At 40.4% G+C, this 19,628-nt stretch overlaps 3 protein-coding genes across 5 annotated transcripts; all 3 read left to right on the top strand.

Moving 5' to 3' along the window:
• Positions 1-1,712: 1,712 nt before the first annotated feature.
• Positions 1,713-10,620, top strand: bcl7a (BCL tumor suppressor 7A). The gene is made up of 6 exons (XM_005802465.2): positions 1,713-1,951; positions 4,241-4,322; positions 4,414-4,510; positions 4,588-4,737; positions 6,943-7,046; positions 8,311-10,620. Exons 1-6 carry the CDS (start codon positions 1,860-1,862, stop codon positions 8,383-8,385), a joined length of 600 nt encoding a protein of 199 aa, XP_005802522.1. The 5' UTR covers positions 1,713-1,859; the 3' UTR covers positions 8,386-10,620.
• A 506-nt stretch (positions 10,621-11,126) lies between these two features.
• denr (density regulated re-initiation and release factor) lies at positions 11,127-16,577 on the top strand. 3 transcript variants are annotated; one of them, XM_023337737.1, is made up of 8 exons: positions 11,127-11,354; positions 12,450-12,562; positions 12,650-12,669; positions 12,778-12,862; positions 14,060-14,158; positions 14,405-14,521; positions 14,610-14,749; positions 16,263-16,577. In XM_023337737.1, exons 2-8 carry the CDS (start codon positions 12,460-12,462, stop codon positions 16,305-16,307), a joined length of 609 nt encoding a protein of 202 aa, XP_023193505.1. In that variant the 5' UTR covers positions 11,127-11,354; positions 12,450-12,459; the 3' UTR covers positions 16,308-16,577. The 3 variants fall into 3 exon arrangements, with proteins under 3 accessions (XP_023193505.1, XP_023193506.1, XP_005802521.1); XM_023337738.1 differs by having other exon boundaries at positions 11,128-11,241; XM_005802464.3 differs by having other exon boundaries at positions 11,129-11,354; positions 14,069-14,158.
• Positions 16,578-16,677: 100 nt separating this feature from the next.
• Positions 16,678-19,115, top strand: LOC102232198 (hydroxycarboxylic acid receptor 3-like). The gene is made up of 3 exons (XM_005802492.2): positions 16,678-16,759; positions 16,853-17,116; positions 17,290-19,115. The coding sequence occupies exon 3, from the start codon at positions 17,297-17,299 to the stop codon at positions 18,287-18,289; it is 993 nt and encodes a 330-aa protein (XP_005802549.1). The 5' UTR covers positions 16,678-16,759; positions 16,853-17,116; positions 17,290-17,296; the 3' UTR covers positions 18,290-19,115.
• Positions 19,116-19,628: the final 513 nt, after the last annotated feature.

Genomic DNA, 19,628 nt, shown 5'->3' with positions numbered 1-19,628 from the left:
GCATAGGGGCGCTGCACTAGAGGGGGCGCAAAAACGATGTGGGGAATTATTTTTTTTGTCAGCATTTTATGTACTTAACAGATGTTTGTGTATGAAATGATCAATAACAGGAACAGCACTGATTAGGCGGTCCTTCCCTCCCATACAGGCAGCTTGGGCAGCGTCTCTTCTAGAACAAGCTGAGGCGCGTTTTTTCTTTCTTTTAAATTTGAATTGTATTAAAGCCTCGACAACAGGGAGCTAAAGATGGGCGGCAGAAAAAACTCCGGGGCACAAAACAGAAAACAGAAGAGGGGGAAAGATAAAGATGTTAGAGAGACAAAGAAAAGCTTTTCAAAGTGGTTGAAAGACAGAAGGTAAGTAACGTTACTGTATCAACCAGAGAGTTGTAAATATTCAGGTTAGCTTAAGCTAGGCTAAAATAACAGGTGGTTGTTTTTGTCTCCGCCCCTTATTGAACCAATAAGGACGCGATTTATTCCGTATTGCTATAAATGTCTGATAGACACACCTATCTACGGTGGCCCTGAGGTACCTATCACACACCTCAACAATAAGTGTAATAATAACGACCACAAAAATAAAACACGGGAAATATTAAGGTCAGCTAGATTGTCGTTTAGGGTAAATAGGACCCCACTAAACCACACGAACTGACGCTGTTGTCACGGTTGCTTAGAGACGGTTGCTACGCAGCCGCGGTGAGCTGCTATCAACCCGCGTCTTTTTAAAATGTCCACCCGATAAAACACCGTCCTTAGAAATTAAACCTCTGGCAAAAATACAGACGGTGGTGGGAAGAAACAGGCTAAACAACCACAGTGAAGTTTAACAGGGGCTTTAAAAATTCAGTGGGTTGTTTGATATCAGACAGAATGGATCAGGAACCGCAGACCCGGCAGAACCTAAAGAACCTACAGAACCAGAACATCAGTCTCTTCATCCCTCAGTCATTTCCTGAGACCGAAAAATAATATGAATGGCAATTTAAAGAACAAATCATACAAATAGATTAATAGATAAATTAATAAATATTGTGAAGAAAACATTAAAAACGTTTGTTAGGATTGTGTAGGAAAAATGTTGATATCTTTTATAAGTGGTCAATATTATTTCACCATTTTATTAATGTGGGTTGCCAGTTTGGATCAGGTTTCCTGTCAAGCTATAAGAATGATAGAAAACCTGCTAACAAAAAGCCTCAGACCTGCAGCCTACAGGCTAACAGAAGCGGCTCTTTGGCTCAAAATGATGAAATATTGCACAGTTTTTTGTTTCATCCTTTTTTAATTGCCCTGTAGGCAGCAATTTATTCACATATATGTACATTTATTATTATTGATACTTTAATTACAAATGAGTTGTACAAGTTTATGTCATTGGGCCGTGGGGGGTTGGGGGAGGGCGATGACATGTTCGCATACACCTCAGAAAGTATGTAGTTGCGCCCCTGATTCTTTGCCTGTATCAGCCTGATTGTGAGGTGTTAAGCCTTGCTTAGTTTACTAATCTAAAATCATACCTTACGATCTCCTAACGACTTATAATTGCGAATATTATTGTCAAAATCTACAGATTCCCTCAGAAAACACAGTAAAGTTGAATTCTCCTCCTCTCCCTCTCAGTGGCCACTCCAGCTCGGAGTTTTCGGGCTGCACTCTTTGTTCTGCTGCTCTCTCAGCTCAGCAGGCAAACACATCTCTGTTCAGTGTGCAGCTGCAGCCGGCAGGCCCCGCTCGGCCTCCTCCCCCCGCTGCTCCAACAGGCCGCGCAGGCGCATTGGCTCCTCTGTGCGCTCTACTGTTTGCATTGTGTCTGAACTGCCGGCGAGCTTTAAAAATATTATACCCACCGCGGCAATGTCGGGCAGGTCGGTCCGAGCTGAGACCCGGAGCAGGGCGAAAGATGACATCAAGAGGGTTATGGCCGCTATTGAGAAAGTACGAAAATGGTAAGAGGAACAAGATAAAAAAAAAAAGCAGGCTTCGTTATCTAACACGAGAAAGGCTTGCTTGTTGGGGGAGGAGAGGGAAGGAGCGAGACGGAGAGAGGGATGAAATAGAAAGATAAAGGGCAGCTTTTTGAACGGCGGTTTCTCAGCAGATGTACTTGCGGCTCAGGTGCGACCGGGGCGCTCCAGCGAGGAGCGCCTTTCCCGGCTTCCGCGAGCCCGCTCGCGGGGGAAGCTCACAGCACAGAGCCGGTGTTTTTCCGTTGGTTTTTAACGGCAAAAAAAAGGGTTGAGCCCAGAAGCCATTTCGATGTAGTCACATGAAGCCATTGCTGCCGAGCTGCGAGCGCAGGCGGCGGGCTGTTTGCGGCGAAACGGCCGATAAGTCTTGGACGCTGACACATTTTTGACGACGGCGCTCTTGAGTCGGAGCACTTTAGTCCGTGTGGAGTTTTAAATTAAGCGCTTTGAGTCGCCCTTTAGGTCTGCCGGAGAATAAGACACGGTGGGGGTTGGGAGAGGGAAGTAGGCTACTGTAGTGCATGGCTGAACACGTAGTGACTCAGGCTTATCTTTTTACACCAGAAAATCACATTCTGTCCTCTTTAAACAGCGCAGAAGCACATGTTTGTTCGGAGGACGTGACATTTATGGATGCAGCTGTTCGACTCCGCTCGGTGGCGGAATTTAATCTGATTTTCATTTATTCAGGCGGATTAATCAAACGTCCCCGGGTCAAAGGCAGAAGTTTGGTTTTGTTGTAACTTTAGTATTTTTTTGTTTCACAAAATAAAAGCAACATAAAATACGATGGTGTAATGTAAAATAAATATAAAGACGTTTATATTTTAGGATATTGTTCATTTTTATGTCCTTTTCAGTTTTGTAATAACTTATTTTGTATCAGCTAGGTAACATCTGAAGATTGAATAAGTTGGAAATACACGTTTTTTTTGTTTGTTTTTTAAAGCATTTATTTATTTTATTAATTTCGGTTTTTATATCAGGTTTTTCTTTAACATTGTTTTCTCATGATCTACTTCTAGCGCAATAATTTCTAGCTACATGAATATTAAACCGGAATATTAAGGTTTCTACACCTTTCTCTTACTTTAAAGAAATTTGATTCTAAACTTGTCATTTTGCATTAAAGATGAACACTAAAGGGAAACTTTTTTTTTAGCCAACACTGGTTTTAAAACTTAGATCGACTAGTTATTCGACCAACATTGGCATATTGAACTTATTTTTCGATTGAGCAGCAGAAGGTTGCTAGAAAAAAAAAACTATAACCAAATTAAGAAGCTGCTTATAATTTGTTTCTTTCTTTTCTCCCCTCTTCCTTTGTTCCTTTCTTTCTTAACATTTGTCTTTCTTTTAAATGTGTGTGGTAAACCTGTTTACCACACACATAGACATGTTTAATCAAAATTATTCTAATCACAGATGAAACTTTCAGAGATGTTTTATTAAAATTTTTTAGGTTTACATAAATAGTAACCTGGGGAAAATATTGTACATTAGTTAAAGAGTACCAGATACAATAATAAAATAATGTGTGTGTACTGGATTATTGTTTGTGTTGTTGTCTTGACAACCTTTATGTAGATTTTACTTCATGGTCGTGTTGATTCTATTCAGAAAAGCACATCCACATAATATAGACATTTATATAATAGAATTGTTTCCAGATTTTAAATTGATTACTATCATTTTAAAATCTAGATTTAATAATAAATCGCTGAATTAATGTTTACGGGTTTCAGGTGAGTTACATTGATTAGAATAAGCGTAATTAATATAAAAATATTTTAATAATGACTTAACTGCCTTTGTGACTAAAATAAAGTAAATCTTTAATACACACTAATAAAAAAATCATTTTGATGTCTAAAAGTAACCTAAACAGCTAAAGTACTATTTAGCTGTTTCAAATGGCAGCAATAAATTAAAACATTTTTGGATTTTTCCACGTAACATGCAATATCATGTCAGAGAACCTCAGAAAACTCTCAATGAAAAGCTTAAAATGTTCACAGGACATTCATAATAAATCACCATTTTAATAGTTTTATTAGTTTTTCTCGTATAAGTTAGTATACTAACTTATACAAGTATAACTTATTATACTTACACTAGTATAAGTATAGTATACTTATAAGAATACTAGTATAGTATAAGTATACTTATACTAGTATAAGTATACTAGGAAGTGGTTAGGTTGCCACGTTTCAGAGCGCCTTTCCACCAGAGGACACTTTGAATCTGCTTGTTTGTCTGTCCAATCAGGGAGAAGAAATGGGTGACGGTCGGAGACACGTCTCTTCGCATCTACAAGTGGGTCCCGGTGACGGAGCCGAAATCAGACGACGTGAGTTCATGATTATTAGCAGACCGTTTGCTGAAAATGTCACATGTAAGCGAAGCACAGACTGTAGCTCACTGTGTCTCCTGTGGTGCAGAAGAACAAAAATAAGAAGAAGGGTAAGGACGATAAATACGGCTCCGAGGTGACGACTCCGGAGAACAGCTCCTCTCCAGGGATGATGGACATGCATGGTGGGGTTTCTACACACGTTTTCTGTCTTGTGCTCGTTGGCCGTGTGTTTTCTGACTCTCGGTCTGCCCTGTGCCAGATGACAACAGCAACCAGAGCTCCATCGCTGACTCGTCCCCAGTGAAGCAGGAAAACAGCTGTAGCACCAGCCCCGCCCCGGAGTCCAACGCCGCGTCTCACCGCGACAACGGCGAGGCCAAGACTGACCAGAGCCCAGACAGCAAGAGAGGTCAGACCGTCACAGACACAATATATACCAGTAAACACCAGTATGTACCAGTATATGCCGTCTGCTGTTTTTGTCTTCATCCTCAATTTAAAACAACCACTTCCCCTTTGATAAAACCACTGCACACCTGTGTTGCCCCAATCCAACCTCCTGGGAATTTAACCGTCAACTTTTCTGTCTCACTTCTTTCATCTCAACACAAACAGACAAATAGTTTCAGCTTGTTAGCCTTATTTAATCTGTTGCTCTAAATAACCAGGTTAAACGGGCAGTATTATGTTTTTCCAGGCACATAGTGCCATCGTGTAGCGCAATCAAATAACTATGCTAACTTTCTTTTATAAAAAATGCTATATATACATATATCAAATATGACTATGAAGTCATCACACATTGCTCTGTTTTTACGCTGGTAAAAACGTTAACATTTTTAGCATTTTTAACGTTTTCGCCAGCGTTCCACTGTGAATGCTGATGTACAGTTCCACCAGGTGTTTGCTAATTGCAGCTGGCTAGTCTGAAGGAGCTGAGTGGGTATGTTGTGAAGGAGGGCTACTCTGTGAGGTGAAACCTTGGAAGTTTAGAATCTGCAGTTCTGATGAGGCGCTTTGTCCTCGAAGGCGGAACTAGGTCCACCCAGGCTTTTTGCACAGCTAAATGGTTGCCATGGAGATTAAAGGATTTCTCAAATATGCATGAAAGAATCAAAGCAACACTCCATGTAGGTTTTTGATGTGGGAAGAACATAACATTATGTAAAGCTAGGGGGAAAAAAATCTATTTTACATAATACTGCCCCTTTAAGAAAGTTATTTCAATACTCTGAAAACAAATCTCTGGAAACATATATACATTTATCATTTCTAAACATATTCATAGAAAATGGTAGAGTAGCTCTGATTTATGTTTATTATTTTTTGGTTGAGGAGTTTCTTTTTTGGACAATTATTCACTCTGGTTTTGGATGCCGCAAAGCTGGAAGGATTTTTGCTTTTTTAGCGTTAAGACATTTATGATGCATAACCGTGGCAACAACTTCTTATTGTTTTTGCGACTCAAAAACTAAACTAATCCCTGAACTCTGACCCCAAATTCCAGAGGATTTGAAAAAGAGACTTTATGGATGCAGAGTAGGACCAAAGAGCAGCAAAAGCAGATGAGGCAGATTAGCAGTGATGACCAACAGCTGATGATGTCATCCATGAAGTGTAGTGGTGCGTTCACACCAAACGCATTTTGCACGTCTGGTTTACATTCAAAGGCGCATTGAACACCCATTGTGACACATTTCCTGCCTCTAGCATGATTTGAAGCGTCTCATGGTTCAAACGCGATTTGAAGCATGAGACGCTTCAAATCGCACCCGACGTCCGACAAATAGGCCAGCATCGAAAAACGACGGCTAGAGCGATTTTTGACGTGCCTCCACATAGTCTTAGAAGGTAAACCAAATGTTCGAAACGCTAACTGTAGAGCAAAATGTCAAGCATCTGCATTCATAGTCCACACGCGTCGAACTTGAATCGTCCGACATATAATGATGTGTTTAGTGTGAACGCACCATTACTGTGAAATATGTTTGCTCCCCTGAAATTGAGCTGTTTTCATGTCATGACAGACAGCAACCATCTTCAGTCAGAGGCCTCTTCAGATTTGTTGCTAAACTGACTGCTACCAGAAATCCTTTAAGTGGAAATAAAGTGTAATTGATTTGATTATTTGTTTCAATCAGAAACCAGATGGATAAAGTATAAAATATTATAAAAACAGAGTAAAAGAATGACATAGAATAAGAATCAGATCCAAAAAAAAGGGCTGCAGTACAAATTTAAGTGTAAACTTTTTCAGTCTGTGCAAGAAATCTAGCATTGCAGAATGTATATTTTCCCTTTTGTCAGAGCATCTACATCTGTTGGCTTTGTTCAAACTTAATTAATAAAGAACGGGGGGCGGGGTCACATTTTAGTAGATGACTTTAATATAATTTTAGTTTCAGCTCTTTGGGTTATGATTCCGATCTTGCAGTTACCCCAAACAACCACTTGGGGTCACTAATGTGTCGAAAAAGCGGCCATGAAAAGAGCACACCGTCGCGCCAAACACACACTGAAGAGTTCTTGTCTGTATTTGCTGCCAGATGAAGAAGTGAGAAGTTTGTCTGAGATTTTTTTTATTATTTTTTTTAATACTGTGTTGTGATTTCAGGGAAGAGCATCCCTACATCAGAGACCTCAGAGCGAGCACAAAGTGCCAAGAGAGACAGTCTGTCCTCGGGGGAGAAGGATTCCTCAGACAGCAAAGCCACTCAGGTATGAACATGTCTGCACGTCTGTCTGCAAACTTCTCAGAGGAGCAGCAACCCATGCAGGAAACAAAGTGTTCACGTTTTCACACACTCCTCCGGATCTCTGTTCTACCTGCTTTCTAGGAACAACATGGCTAATAAAGCAAAAGCTCTTTAAGAATAAATCACTGAAAGAATGAGAGATTTTACCTTTAGTTGTTCTGTGACTTGAAAACATGACTCATTTCATAAAAAGTCTAACAAAACCAAAACAACATTTTCTGTTTCACTCGTGTTTCAGATTACAGTCCTGAACAGTGATTTCCTACGGCACACACTGAACGGTTACTGAATATTTAAAGACCTCTAGTGTGGACGTGCTGCCCTTGAGGCATGTGCGTCCCTTTAGAAGTCCATCTGTAACATTCTCACTCAGTCATTAAAGGACCCCTGTGGGGGTTTTGACCTCCAGCAGCTGCTGGTAAATACTAATTAGAATTAGCTAAAATGCTAATCCTAGTTAGTGTTTTAGCTCACTTTGAAAAAAAGCATTGTAATAGCCCACATGCTATTAAGAACATTTTAGCTATCATTAGGAGTTTAATTAATTCTAGCTTTTAAATGGGTTTTTGTCATAGTAAATGGAGTATAGGTCAACCTGCTACTGGCAGTATACATGCTGTCATTAGTATTTTAGCTAGCTGTTGCATTTTAGCTTACACAACGCACCCAATATCTGTCTTCTGCAGCTGACTACAAATCCTTCTGCAATTTTCACTAGCTGTGTTTCCTTTTATCATATAACTGCGCAATTTGATATTTTGAAAATAAATTTGCTTAATGGAAATATGGCAATTTTGAAAAACACTTGTTGTTTTTTTTTATAAAATGGTTTGACACTAGGATAAAGTGATTTTATTTTTTATTTTTTTATTATCAAATTTGGTTTATTTTGCAAAATGGAGACACTCTTTTTGCATCACACAAGTCACGTGATCGACAGCCAGAAGAAGACGACAGGAAGTGGCCGGAGGAGTCATGTTTGTTAATGAACAAGCTTATTCACGTGTGTTTTTAATTGCTTTTCTTATTTAAAGGAAACACTGCAATTGCAAAGTAGTTTTTTGACATTAGAGTTTTGAACATAGAGATAATGGAAACGCAGCTAGTCACTGGTTGGGGCTGAACAAGGTGAAAACGTCCTGCCTGATCCTAACTTCGTGGTGCATCTTTGCTCATCAGATGTAATCATGCTTTGTATTTTTTTTGTTGTTGTTTCTTGCTTACAGGATCTACAGGAGGAGACCCCGCCCAGCAAGAAAAGCAAACTGGAGTCCTCATCTCAGGACTTTGAGGAGAGCTAAATGTTTCGGGCTGAGTCATTCTCTCCTTCACCTTCCTGTCTCCCTTCCTCTGTACCTCCTCCCATTAATTCTAGATGATTTAGGGCTAATGGACACACCGGCTCTCCTCTTAGATTGTTTTATTTTTTTTTCCCCTCCCTGCTCTTCTAAACCAAGGGGAGAACGGACGTCTCTCTTCCTTATCGCTGTTTCCCACTTCCCATTTCGCCACCTCTACCCAAATACTGCCACTGAGGGAGGATGGATATTACCTCTTGTTCAGTGGTTCCCCCTCCGTGCTTCCTTCCAGTCCTCCACATTTTGTTTTGCCAAGAGAAGCGCCAGACTCAAGCCTCGGGACAGCGCCGGCAGCTCAGCCCCAGCCACCGCCAGACCAGAACACAAACCCCGACCCGCTTCTGTGACTTAAAGAGCTCTGAGATTAGGACGAGGCCGATCGCAGACGCTGCTCTGAGATCACTCTTTTGTTTCACTGCTAGCGGTTTAGCTCAGGATAAGTCAAGGGGCTAACCTGGTCTCAGATCAGTGGCTGTGGCAGCCCCCCCTCCCCTTCCCCACCCCCAAGGCCACGTCTCGCTTTCCATCCTCCCGATTCGCCTCCTGCTAGACTAATGTTCTCTTTTGTTTAGGGAATGTTTAGTTATATCTCTCTTTTTGTTTTTTTTTCTCCCTCAGGAGGGTCAATGCACTGTTATGGTATGTCACAATCGATCACAGATAGATTTGCTGCTGTAGTGGATGTCTTTTATCTCTATCCATGAAAAGTTCTCCATGTTTGTGTTTTTATTTTTCTCCTAAAGTGAATTAGCTCGCGGTTCGTAGAGGAAGAGGGCAACGGTGCACGCCGAGACGGACTATTGGATAAGTAGTGAGGACAGACATGGTTAGAGCGCGTCCCGGAGGTGTGTGCCTTGAGTTGTTACGACTAATACAAGTTTTAGTTCAAGCAGGTTTGGACTTACGTTTTGGTGCCATGCTTTGTTTCGGTTTGTTTTTTTTGTTTTTTTGCCTTATAACTGTCACTAATTAGTTTTTCCAATTATTTATATTTAACTCCACCTGTTAGGATATTTTCTCTGAGGAAAAGATTTGGGAGATATTTGCTTCCTTGCTGCGGGTAAAAAAAAAAGACAATGTGATTTAGAACGACACCAAGTCGGCTGTACGTAAATCCAGGCAGTTATTTGGGCAGCAAGGTATCATTACGTGTTGGCATCCGCCCGCTCGCTTTCCTCCCAGCAAGGAAGTAAACGTGTACTACTCCTATAAAATGCGTCAAAATTAGGTTTTAACACTACCCAGAAGTTGATCATGTTCATTCCTTTTAAGCACCTGCAAACCTCATTCATCCATCAGAACTTCCGGTTTCTTTCCACATCACCATCGACTCGCATTCTATTGTCTTATTTCCCTGTACTGGTTCCGTGTCACTACTCGTCTGTGACCTACACATGCTGGTGCCGCTCGCCACTAAAGGTCCAGTCTCTCTCTATGTTTTTTTTTTTCTCGCTCAAACATTTGGTTCTGATCCTCCTTCAAGGTGCTGTCTGTCGGCTGAATCCATACGCACGTGGCATGGTGCCCCCTGACTGTGTGCTGATTAGTGCAGTTTACTTGAACTTTAAAGTACGGATTCAGACCTACGACCTCTAATGTAAAAAAAAAAAAAACTCTCTCATGTTAAGATTTACTTTCATTAATCAATCCTGGATGAATTTAGATCAACTGAATTACTGCGAACCGTGACGGGACGGGGCTACGATGCATTTTACAACCCAGAATCAGATTTTCAGCAAATCAGCATTCACACGGATGGAGAGGAAGGAGTTAAAACATTGTCTCGGTTCAGAGGGTGGATTAGCATATACCTCATTCCCAGTCCAGCAGAGCTGGAACTTTAAAAATGCTATTGTATTGACATTAACAGTTATAAACAGCATTACATATACACTCAGTTTAAGAAAAACAAATTCTCACTTATGTTGTAGCGTTCACTTGATTGAGCCGATTGATTTATAGTTTGCTCATAACTGTGTGTAAAAAGAAAAATGAGAAAAAAAAGAGCTGTGAGATGAAAAAAAAACTTCTTTTTTTTCCCTTGGGACCATTTTTTTTCTTTAGATCGTGTACAGATTTATGGTTTGGTTTGACTTATTTATTCCATCAGTAGTGCTTGGTTTTGTTTTTATCATGTCCAGTGGTTTTGTTTTCTTAATAAAAGTCATACAAATGCTCTGTCTGTGTCAGTCTGTTGGAAACTTCTGGAAATGGAGGACGCTTCAGAACACATTTGGTATTTTACTTTTTAGTTAAATGTCAAATTTTATGTCCATGCTTTTGAATGCTACAAGTTGATGTCCTTGGATTTCATTATCCTAATGATTTTTTATACTTACCCTTAACTTCCTACCACATAGACCTAATCTTTATCCTACATCTTTTAAATCCCGTCTTCGAACTACACACATTCGGTTAATAAAGTATTGTTTGATATCGTGAACCATAATAAACACCAGTGGGGTTTTGCGCATGCGCCAACCGAATGCAAATTCTCACATGACCTTAACACCCAGCTACATAAACCCAATCTTTATCCCTCATATTTGAAATCCCACTTTAAACGAAACTACACTGACGCATTCGCTGAATAATGGCTTCACATCGTGTCAGTGAACCCTAACACCAATTGGCTTTTGCGCATGCGCCAACCGGAAGCAAATTCTCGCATGAACCAGGAAGGGTTTTCGGCTACCGGAGCCTGGGAGCGGCGTTGGGTCTGAGAGTGGTGCGAACGGCTGCAGCTATATATTATTGGCTAGACTCCTCTCACAAGAGGCGTAACAAGGCGTGCTCGAAGTATGCCAACTAAACCTTATTCAGTGAAAATGATATTCTAAAAGTGGAACTGACCCTAATAATGCGAGCGGATGTTCTACTGAACCAGCAGTTTTAAGAGTTTACTGTGCGAGGTAGGGAACGGCCCCGTTTTCCGCGTCTTAATTCACTTTTTTCAGCTGCAGTGAGTCGCTGTACTGCATTAGCTTAGCTAGCCTGCTAAACTCAATCGAGGTGCTAACGGTGACAGCTGGCGAGTCCACGTAACCTGATGAATGAAAGCGCTCAAAGCGAAATGTGGGGGTTTGTTTTAGCTCGGTGTATGCAGTGACCGGAGTGGCAACATTATTTATGACTTCAATTGTACAATTTGATGTTGAATATGTTAGCACACTGCTCTGTTGAGCAGCGCTTTCAACCTATAAAGCAGCCGCATGTGTTAGCCGGCTAAGGCTACTTCAGCTGTGTAGCAAATTAGATTAAACTGAGAGCTAAACAAATATAATAATAAAAAAATCTCTACATAAAGCAGCAGAGGGTCAGGAAGAAAAAAAGTTGAACTATGTGGTTAAAGTGATGAAATATAGACTTCATTCAGACTGGTGTAGGGAGGAAATCGGATATTTCTTCTCATCTGTTTTTTTTACGAGCTGTGACATTTAAATAACGGACACATGACCTTACACACGTAACATTATCATGCCTGCATGTAAAAGTAGGTATTTTAGCAACATGTTCAAAAGTTGTTTGTCCATTTCAACCTGATATTGTCCTAAATGAACTTTGATATGATGCCAGGATTATGTAGTCGGGTTAAAAATTAAGGAAGGCTCTCTAAACCGTGTGGCAGATTCTCAATTTATATCGAAATATGCAAGAAGTGACCTAAAATCTCACAAGATCACAACCATTTACATTTTCTTTCATAGCTTACTATGAAACTATGATGCGTTCACTGACCAGTAAAGGTTACCATTTTTAGCTAATTTTACGCTTCATTTCAATCAGTGAAACAGTGATACTATTTCAACAGCCATTTGTAGTCTTCTCATAAATGGAGGCTTTATGCTCAACCAAAATGACAACGTTGTGACGTCAGGGAAAGAAAAAGGACATGGTGAAGGGATAGGGTGGACAAAAACACAATGTGAAACATCAGCTGCCATGCAGACGCTACTTTGTTTTCTTGTTTCTCAAACTTTCTTATTGTTTCTCTTCACCTTGCCCAGATCATTTGTGATGGCTACTACTGAAATGGAATCTGGGTCTACAGAAAGCAGGTCTGAGCAAGGATCGTTGGACCCCGATTCGAAGTACCCACTTAAAGTTCTTTACTGCGGAGGTACGATCAATAAACTCAATCTGTCGCGTAATCGCGGCGTAATTTCGACAGCCTCTAACCCGAGTTTTTTTGTTTTTCTTCCTACAGTGTGCTCCCTACCTACAGAGGTGAGTTTCATCATTAGACAGACTTTGCACTCGCATTGTGTGGACTATAAACAAGCGCCTGCAGATTATTTCTTTCGAGAGTTGTAAAAACCGGTGATGTCTCCGCAGTACTGCGAGTACATGCCCGAGCCAGCCAAATGTAGGCAGTGGCTTGAGAAGAACTTTCCAGATGTGTTTGCCAAGATGACTGTAGGTGAGTACCTTCAAGGTTTTCTGTGGATTTTTTGCTTCACTCCCCTACAATTTAAAGAGCTTAGTTAATAGTGGTTAGAGAGATTAGAAGTCTGTGTAAATACCAGTTTTCAGTAACTTTAAAAGCTAAATTATTGGCTTGGTCTGTATAGGATCTCTTGCCTTTATAGGAATGAAGTTCTGTCATTGGATACTTTTTAAGCTACAGAGCCAATACATACAGAGCAAGATGGTGTTTTTAGACACATCTGGATGGCAAATCTAATTCCAAGTTGAAGTATGCATATGCAGATGTGCCCTGGTGGATGAATCTGCCAGTCAGAGCTCTGCCACAACAGAGCAAAACTGGACAGTGGCTGATTTTTCAGACCTTTGTGGAGGTAAATACAATTTGTTTCTTGTATTGGCTTTTCAGTCCAAAGTAAAGGTGACCTATTATGTTTCACTGGACAAGTTAGGATAGGTCTGTTGGCTATGCAAAACAAGTCAATTACATTTTTTCCACAAAATCACAAAAAGTGATTTTGTAGATTTTAGTCTACTCAGTTCTGCAGTTCTGCTTGTGTTGAGCTTTTTTAGGGCCCCCTGTCACTTTAAATCCAAATAAGCTGCTGCTGGTCACGCCCCCCATAACTCAATGTTTACACTCGTATATGAAAATGGCTGCAAACAGACTCTCCACTATACATTTTTGAAAAGCAGTAGTGGAGCCTCTTGCGTGCAGCAAGTGATTTCGGAAGGGTAAGTCAACAACAATGCATTTGTCTTTTCCAGCAGCCATTGTACAGCGCATACAGTGGTAAAACCAGCTGACCAAACATGCTGGAGCCTCTCTTATGTTGCTAGGTAACGGTGCATGTTGATTTTTGACCTACCGTTCAGGTTTTTGAAACGGCTCATTTTCCAGACACAATAAAACTTCTTACCAAAAAACAGCTAAAGATTATTTTATTGTTCTTTTGAAACAAAATTTACAAAATATGTAAATTTTGCATAAAGGTCCCCTTACAGCTATTGGTGCACCCCTAATAATAAAAAAACAAATATTCATTATTATTCCTCAGCAATTGGAGTAGCAAAGTAAAAAAAAAAAAAAAACTTGTTTGTAATCAGGTTTCTCAAAGTAAACCAATATTTACTCCAGTAGATGAATATCATTTTTGCAAAACTGGTTGTAATTCTTCTTTTTGTTTCTTTGGTCCCTCTGGTCCGGGAGGAAATGCTCCCAAACAGGAATCCGGCACTGGAGAAGCTCCTCCTTCAGGAGAAGAGGAGGAGAAGAAGAAGCAAAAACGAGGTATGACTTTACATATTAGTCTATATATTCATATTTAATGTCTGTGCGCTGTGAAGGCTTGCCACCAAAGTCAAATTAGTTGTTTGTGTGCAAAATATTTCCCAATAAAACTGATTCTGTTTTTGGATATGATGCAGTTGTAGGTTTATTTTTCCCGAAGTTTCCCCATCTCTCAGCACCATTGCTGTCGGCATGGAGATCAATGATGCCAGTGACTCAAATCTTGCTTGATTTTCTTCTTTTTAGGTGGTAGAGGCCAAATTAAACAGAAAAAGAAGACGGTGCCTCAGAAAGTCACAATAGCCAAAATTCCAAGAGCAAAGAAGAAATATGTCACACGAGTATGTGGCCTGGCAACATTTGGTGAGACTTGTGCCGTCCCCCTCCATCTACGCATGGTGATGTTGGGTTTTTTTGCACGTTTGTCTAAATGTTGATCCCTTTGTTGCAGACATTGATCTTAAAGAGGCTCAGCGATTCTTTGCTCAGAAGTTCTCTTGTGGTGCCTCAGTTACAGCCGAGGATGAAATAATCATTCAGGGAGATTTTACAGATGACATAATTGACGTCATTCAAGAAAAGTGGCCTGAGGTAAAACAAACAGTCTTCATGGAAAAAGTTTCATGACTTTTTATACCCGTTAAGTTTGGTAAAATGCACTTTTTTTCCATCTTTATCTGTAAACTCAAACACATCTGGTTATGAATATTTGATTGAAACCTTGCAGCACTGCGATTTCAAACAACATAATTCATAAAGGGCTGGTTTGGTGTTTAGATTTGTTTCAACTTAGCATTTTAAATAAAAAATGTGTGTGGCTATACAGGAAAGAAACCCAACATACATACTTAAATAATACACTGAAAATCATTAAAAATAGTATTTTAGAATATTAGATTTGAAATGGTTACAAAAAGGTAGGATTTAAAGCAAATATAAACTTGTTTTACAAAAACTTACTTTACATGAAGTTTTTAATGTAAAGTGCTTTACATTAAAAACTTAAATGATTAAAATGTAAAGCACTTCATTAGTCACAATTACCTTGACAGTTGAGACGAAGGATATTTGATTAAAAAGGGAAAAATGTGCAACAGAAGAATAGTTTAAGCAAACCTTGATGATTATTTGAGACGTTTTATACGGGGAAAAAAACATGAACAGTTTTGAGCAGCAGATGATTCTTCTGTCGTCTTTGACTTGAAACGCTCCTTGGCAAAAGTTTTCTAACGTTTCCATGACTTTCTACTAACTTTGACGTATTTTACTGGTATTATACATGATAGACAAACGCATCGTAGTGAACAGTTCTGCATTGGAAGAGAAACAATAAATTGATTTTATAATGGCCAGTGAAACAAATGGCCAAACTTTGGACCCTGTCTACACTGAAATGAACACGGTACGTTTTTTGTAAACGACAGGACGCAGCGCCACAGAAAACACCGTTATTGGCGCCATGTTTATTTGTGAGAGTGAAACGCTTGTGGGAGAGAGCTAGAGCTACAGCGTCGCTTCATAAAGCACGCGGCTCACTTGGCGACAAGGATACGTAAAGCCGCCATTTTGAAATTTAACCAAGATGCCGGAATTCGGTTTCAAAGAATGATAATTTCTGGTCTCCCAAAACGCCAGCTCCGTGTGGACGCACAGACTAAACGACAAAAAAAAAACCCTCTTTGCTGATGCATCTAAAATCCTCTCTGTGTGGGCGGGGCCTAAGTACATTAAGACAAGATTAGTGAATAATAACAATAAGGCTTTGGAAAAGACTTGAGAGACTTGAGGTTTAGCTTTTTGCAGAACAACGATCATTAAATATGTCCAGAGCCACAACTGAATAGTTTAGATCAAAGCATATTCGTGGCCTAGCCAAAGTGGGGGTTTTTTGTTGGTGTTTATTATTTGCTTGATAAAGTTGTTGGCTTGCCATTAGAAATCTGGAAAAGTAAAGCCTTTGTGATTAGTTTGTAACTTCAGAGGCAGGATTTGATCAGGCAAAAACTTTCACACAACAAAACTACGATTTTAGAAAACGGTTAGTGTACGAATCTGCAAACTCGACACACCCATTTCTGAGTTCAGCCTCTTTCTCCCTCTGTAGGTGGATGATGACAGCATCGACGATCTGGGTGAAGTCAAGAAGTAAAGACCAAATATGCACTTTCACTGGGATGGATGTGACCTGTAACATCAAGAACAACCTGGCCAAATGTACACATTATGTCATTTTATACCTATTTTATTTACTGTACATAAAAAGGTGCAGACTTGGCCACTCACTTGGCGGCAGTTTTTCTTTTTTTTAGTCAATAGCTGCTTTCTCTTGTTTGCCAAAGGCGTGGTATGAATTAAGTCCTTCACAAATGTTCTTCACTCAAGCAAATCTGTAGGCTAATAAATTTCATTCTCCTCTGTCTGTTCTGCTGTTCCGCTCTTCATTCCAGGTTGGTTTTCCATTTATGTGTTCGACGAGTTAAGTGTTTTCTTTTCCAGAGTGGGCTTTGTCGTCATCGCCTACTTTATGAGTCCCGTAGATGGCCGCGGGTTACTTGTTTTTCCTGCGTCTTACTGCTCACCCAAGAGTAAACCTATTCCCAGGTATAATAGTTTTCTAATGAAGCTCCCATCCCCAGGCAGATAACATTTACAGTTGTTATAATGCTCCTTTGGGTCAACACCACTTCCCCACAGATAACGCCGGTGCACAGATGCTCGCTCCACTTTGGAATTAGCATGTTTGTCCGTGAGCCCTTTTGCATAAGTGCAAACATGATTCGCTGTTCAACTAAAGACACCTGGTGCACCACGTCTTTAATCACTCAGAGCTGGTTGTTGCTCATCACCGATGGGTCAGTGATAGGTGTTTGCTCAACCTACATCAAAGAAGGAAGGGTTATTCTGAACAAGGAAGAAAGAACACAGAAACTAACATCCTATACACGGACAGTCTAACAGGTAAGGAGTATTCCGGTAGATATATAAAAAAAAAAAACATGTTCAAGGTGAAGGGAAAAAGCTAGTACTGTGTTTCACATGGTTTAACAAATTAGAACACTAAACATTTAAATGAAAACAACTAGTAAACCTACTAATGTAAGAATGATAACAAAACATAATTGTTTCAACAGTCAGAAGATGAATAGTTCCCGTTCAGACGTCTGTTGTGCCTTTGATTCTCCCATCCTGGACCGGGTTCTGCCTCCAGTTCTGATCCTGGAGTTCGTGTTCGGATTATTGGGGAATTTCTTGGCTCTGTGGATGTTCACCTTCTACATGGACACGTGGAAGCCCAACTCCGTGTACCTCACCCATCTAGCGGTTGCGGACTCCGTCGTACTGTTCTGCCTTCCCTTCAGAGCGGACTACTACCGGCGTGGGAAGGACTGGATCTACGGTGACATCCCGTGCCGCATCCTGCTCTTCCTGCTGGCCGCCAACCGTGCGGCGGGGATCTTCTTCCTCACAGCCGTGGCCGTCGACCGATACCTCAAGATCGTCCGCCCGCGGAACCCCATCAACCGCCTGGGCCTGGGCTACGCTTTGTGGGTCTCAGTCGGCCTGTGGGGGTTGATTTTTCTGGCCACCGGGTATCTTCTCGCCAGCGAGCACTTTTTCTACAACAGCAACCGCACACAGTGCGAGAGTTTCAACATCTGCATGGGCTTCACGCCTCTCTCCACCTGGCACAACGCCTTCTACGTCATCCAGTTTTTCCTGCCGACCGCCATCGTGGCGTTCTGCACCATCAGAATCACCTGGCAGCTGAGAAACAGGACTTTGGACAAACGGGGGAAGATCAAGCGCGCCGTTCAGTTCGTCGCGGCCGTGGCCCTCATCTTCATCACCTGCTTTTTCCCCAGCACCATGTCTCGCATCGCCGTGTGGATCCTAAAGGTGTGGTATGACGAATGCAGACATTTCGAAGAGGCCAACCTGGCGTTCTACACGTCCGTGTGCTTCACCTACTTCAACAGCGTCCTCAACCCCGTCGTGTACTATTTCTCCAGTCCGTCGTTCAGCGGCTCCTTCAGAAAGGCGCTGAACAAACTGCGGGGAAGGAGCGACGACAAGGAGCCGACGCAGTCGACCGACAGCAACTTTTCCACCGTTGACGGTGACGGCATCTGAAACCACTGGACGGGGGAAACAGCAATGAGTGAAAACGTGTTTTACACGTTTATAGCTGTAATAAAAGGTAGAAAAGATAAAAAAAAAAAAAAAAAAAAGTAGCGCACCTCATATGTAGCAAACTTTTGGTTATTTTTTATTTTCTTAGGCGGCGTTGAGCGGACCCGCGCGAGCTTTCTTGCCTAGGCGCGGTCCTGACCCCGTGTGCGTGCGTGCTTTCTTTCTTCAGCCACTGAAAACCTAAAAGTCAAAAAATTGACTTAATTTTCAAAAAATGAAGTCTCTTAATCCTAATAGCAAATGGAAATATGAAGCAATTCATAGAGCGTTTGACGATAAGATCCAAAGTGAAGAATGTGTTGGATGGTTCTGTTTGGTGAAAGTAATCGACTCCATTCAGCACGAGTGAAGCTTAAGTGGGACGTGCTCGATAAATGACCACAGACCTCTTTAGAAGTGTAACTTTTCTTCTTCGCGAATCACAAGTGGAGAACTGATCAGACGTCCTCCTGAACGTCAACAATTTATTCAGCTTTTGTGCTAGGCTTTTTTTTAAAAAATTAAATCTCTTAATTATAATAACACGCCTTAGGTCTCAAATACACATATTTTCTAAATCAAGTCTTCTGAAACTGTCATTGATTTTTATATATATACATATATAAATGCCACTAGCTTATATATATATATGCGTATAGGCTATATTTATACATTTGACTGAGGAAGCTACGTGTCATTATGCTGCAACAAAACTAAAAACTTAAGCGGAATATGTACGTATGTTCTAATTATAAAAGTCTAGTTATAAGACTTTGCTTTTCATTAAGTCTCCTACCAGTGAAAAATTAAATGTAAAGCAAACATGAGAAACGAATCAACAGTGACTTAATGACTGGCAGTGTCATTTAAAAAAAAAAAAAAAATAAAATAAAATATATATATATATATATATATATATATATATATATATATATATATATATATATATATATATATAATATGGCTCATCACCCTGGATACATCCTTTTTGAAAGTGGTATGAGGGAGTAAAATATGACATTTGTGCTAAAAATGATTGTTTTTCGTTTTATAAGAAAACATTGAGATTCATTATGGCTGCTGGGTCAGTAAAGTAATTGTTGACAAGTTATTCTTTTCACGTTCTCCCTCATTTCAGTTCCAAAAATAAATGTCACTCATTATTACACTGCTTAAACTGTGACTATTTATTTCACTAAGCCTACGTTTCTTAATTTTTAAAGAAATAGATCCACAGTTTTATATTTTGAAGTGTGAATTGTTCCCCTTCCCTGCCTGCTATATCTACTACTTGTTTTAA

Source organism: Xiphophorus maculatus, chromosome 8 (assembly GCF_002775205.1).
Source record: "Xiphophorus maculatus strain JP 163 A chromosome 8, X_maculatus-5.0-male, whole genome shotgun sequence".
NCBI classification, from domain to species: domain Eukaryota; kingdom Metazoa; phylum Chordata; class Actinopteri; order Cyprinodontiformes; family Poeciliidae; genus Xiphophorus; species Xiphophorus maculatus.
This window is presented reverse-complemented; position numbering and strand designations above follow the sequence as displayed.

Bases quoted from the DNA above. Each gene is read 5' to 3' on its own strand.
- bcl7a (XM_005802465.2), top strand. From the start codon at position 1,860: ATGTCGGGCAGGTCGGTCCGAGCTGAGACCCGGAGCAGGGCGAAAGAT. The intron at 4,738-6,942 runs GTCAGACCGTCA...TTGTGATTTCAG, and splicing joins GAGCCCAGACAGCAAGAGAG to GGAAGAGCATCCCTACATCA. The intron at 7,047-8,310 runs GTATGAACATGT...TCTTGCTTACAG, and splicing joins CAGACAGCAAAGCCACTCAG to GATCTACAGGAGGAGACCCC.
- LOC102232198 (XM_005802492.2), top strand. From the start codon at position 17,297: ATGAATAGTTCCCGTTCAGACGTCTGTTGTGCCTTTGATTCTCCCATC.
- denr (XM_023337737.1), top strand. From the start codon at position 12,460: ATGGCTACTACTGAAATGGAATCTGGGTCTACAGAAAGCAGGTCTGAG. The intron at 12,563-12,649 runs GTACGATCAATA...TTCTTCCTACAG, and splicing joins TAAAGTTCTTTACTGCGGAG to TGTGCTCCCTACCTACAGAG. The intron at 14,159-14,404 runs GTATGACTTTAC...TCTTCTTTTTAG, and splicing joins GAAGAAGAAGCAAAAACGAG to GTGGTAGAGGCCAAATTAAA.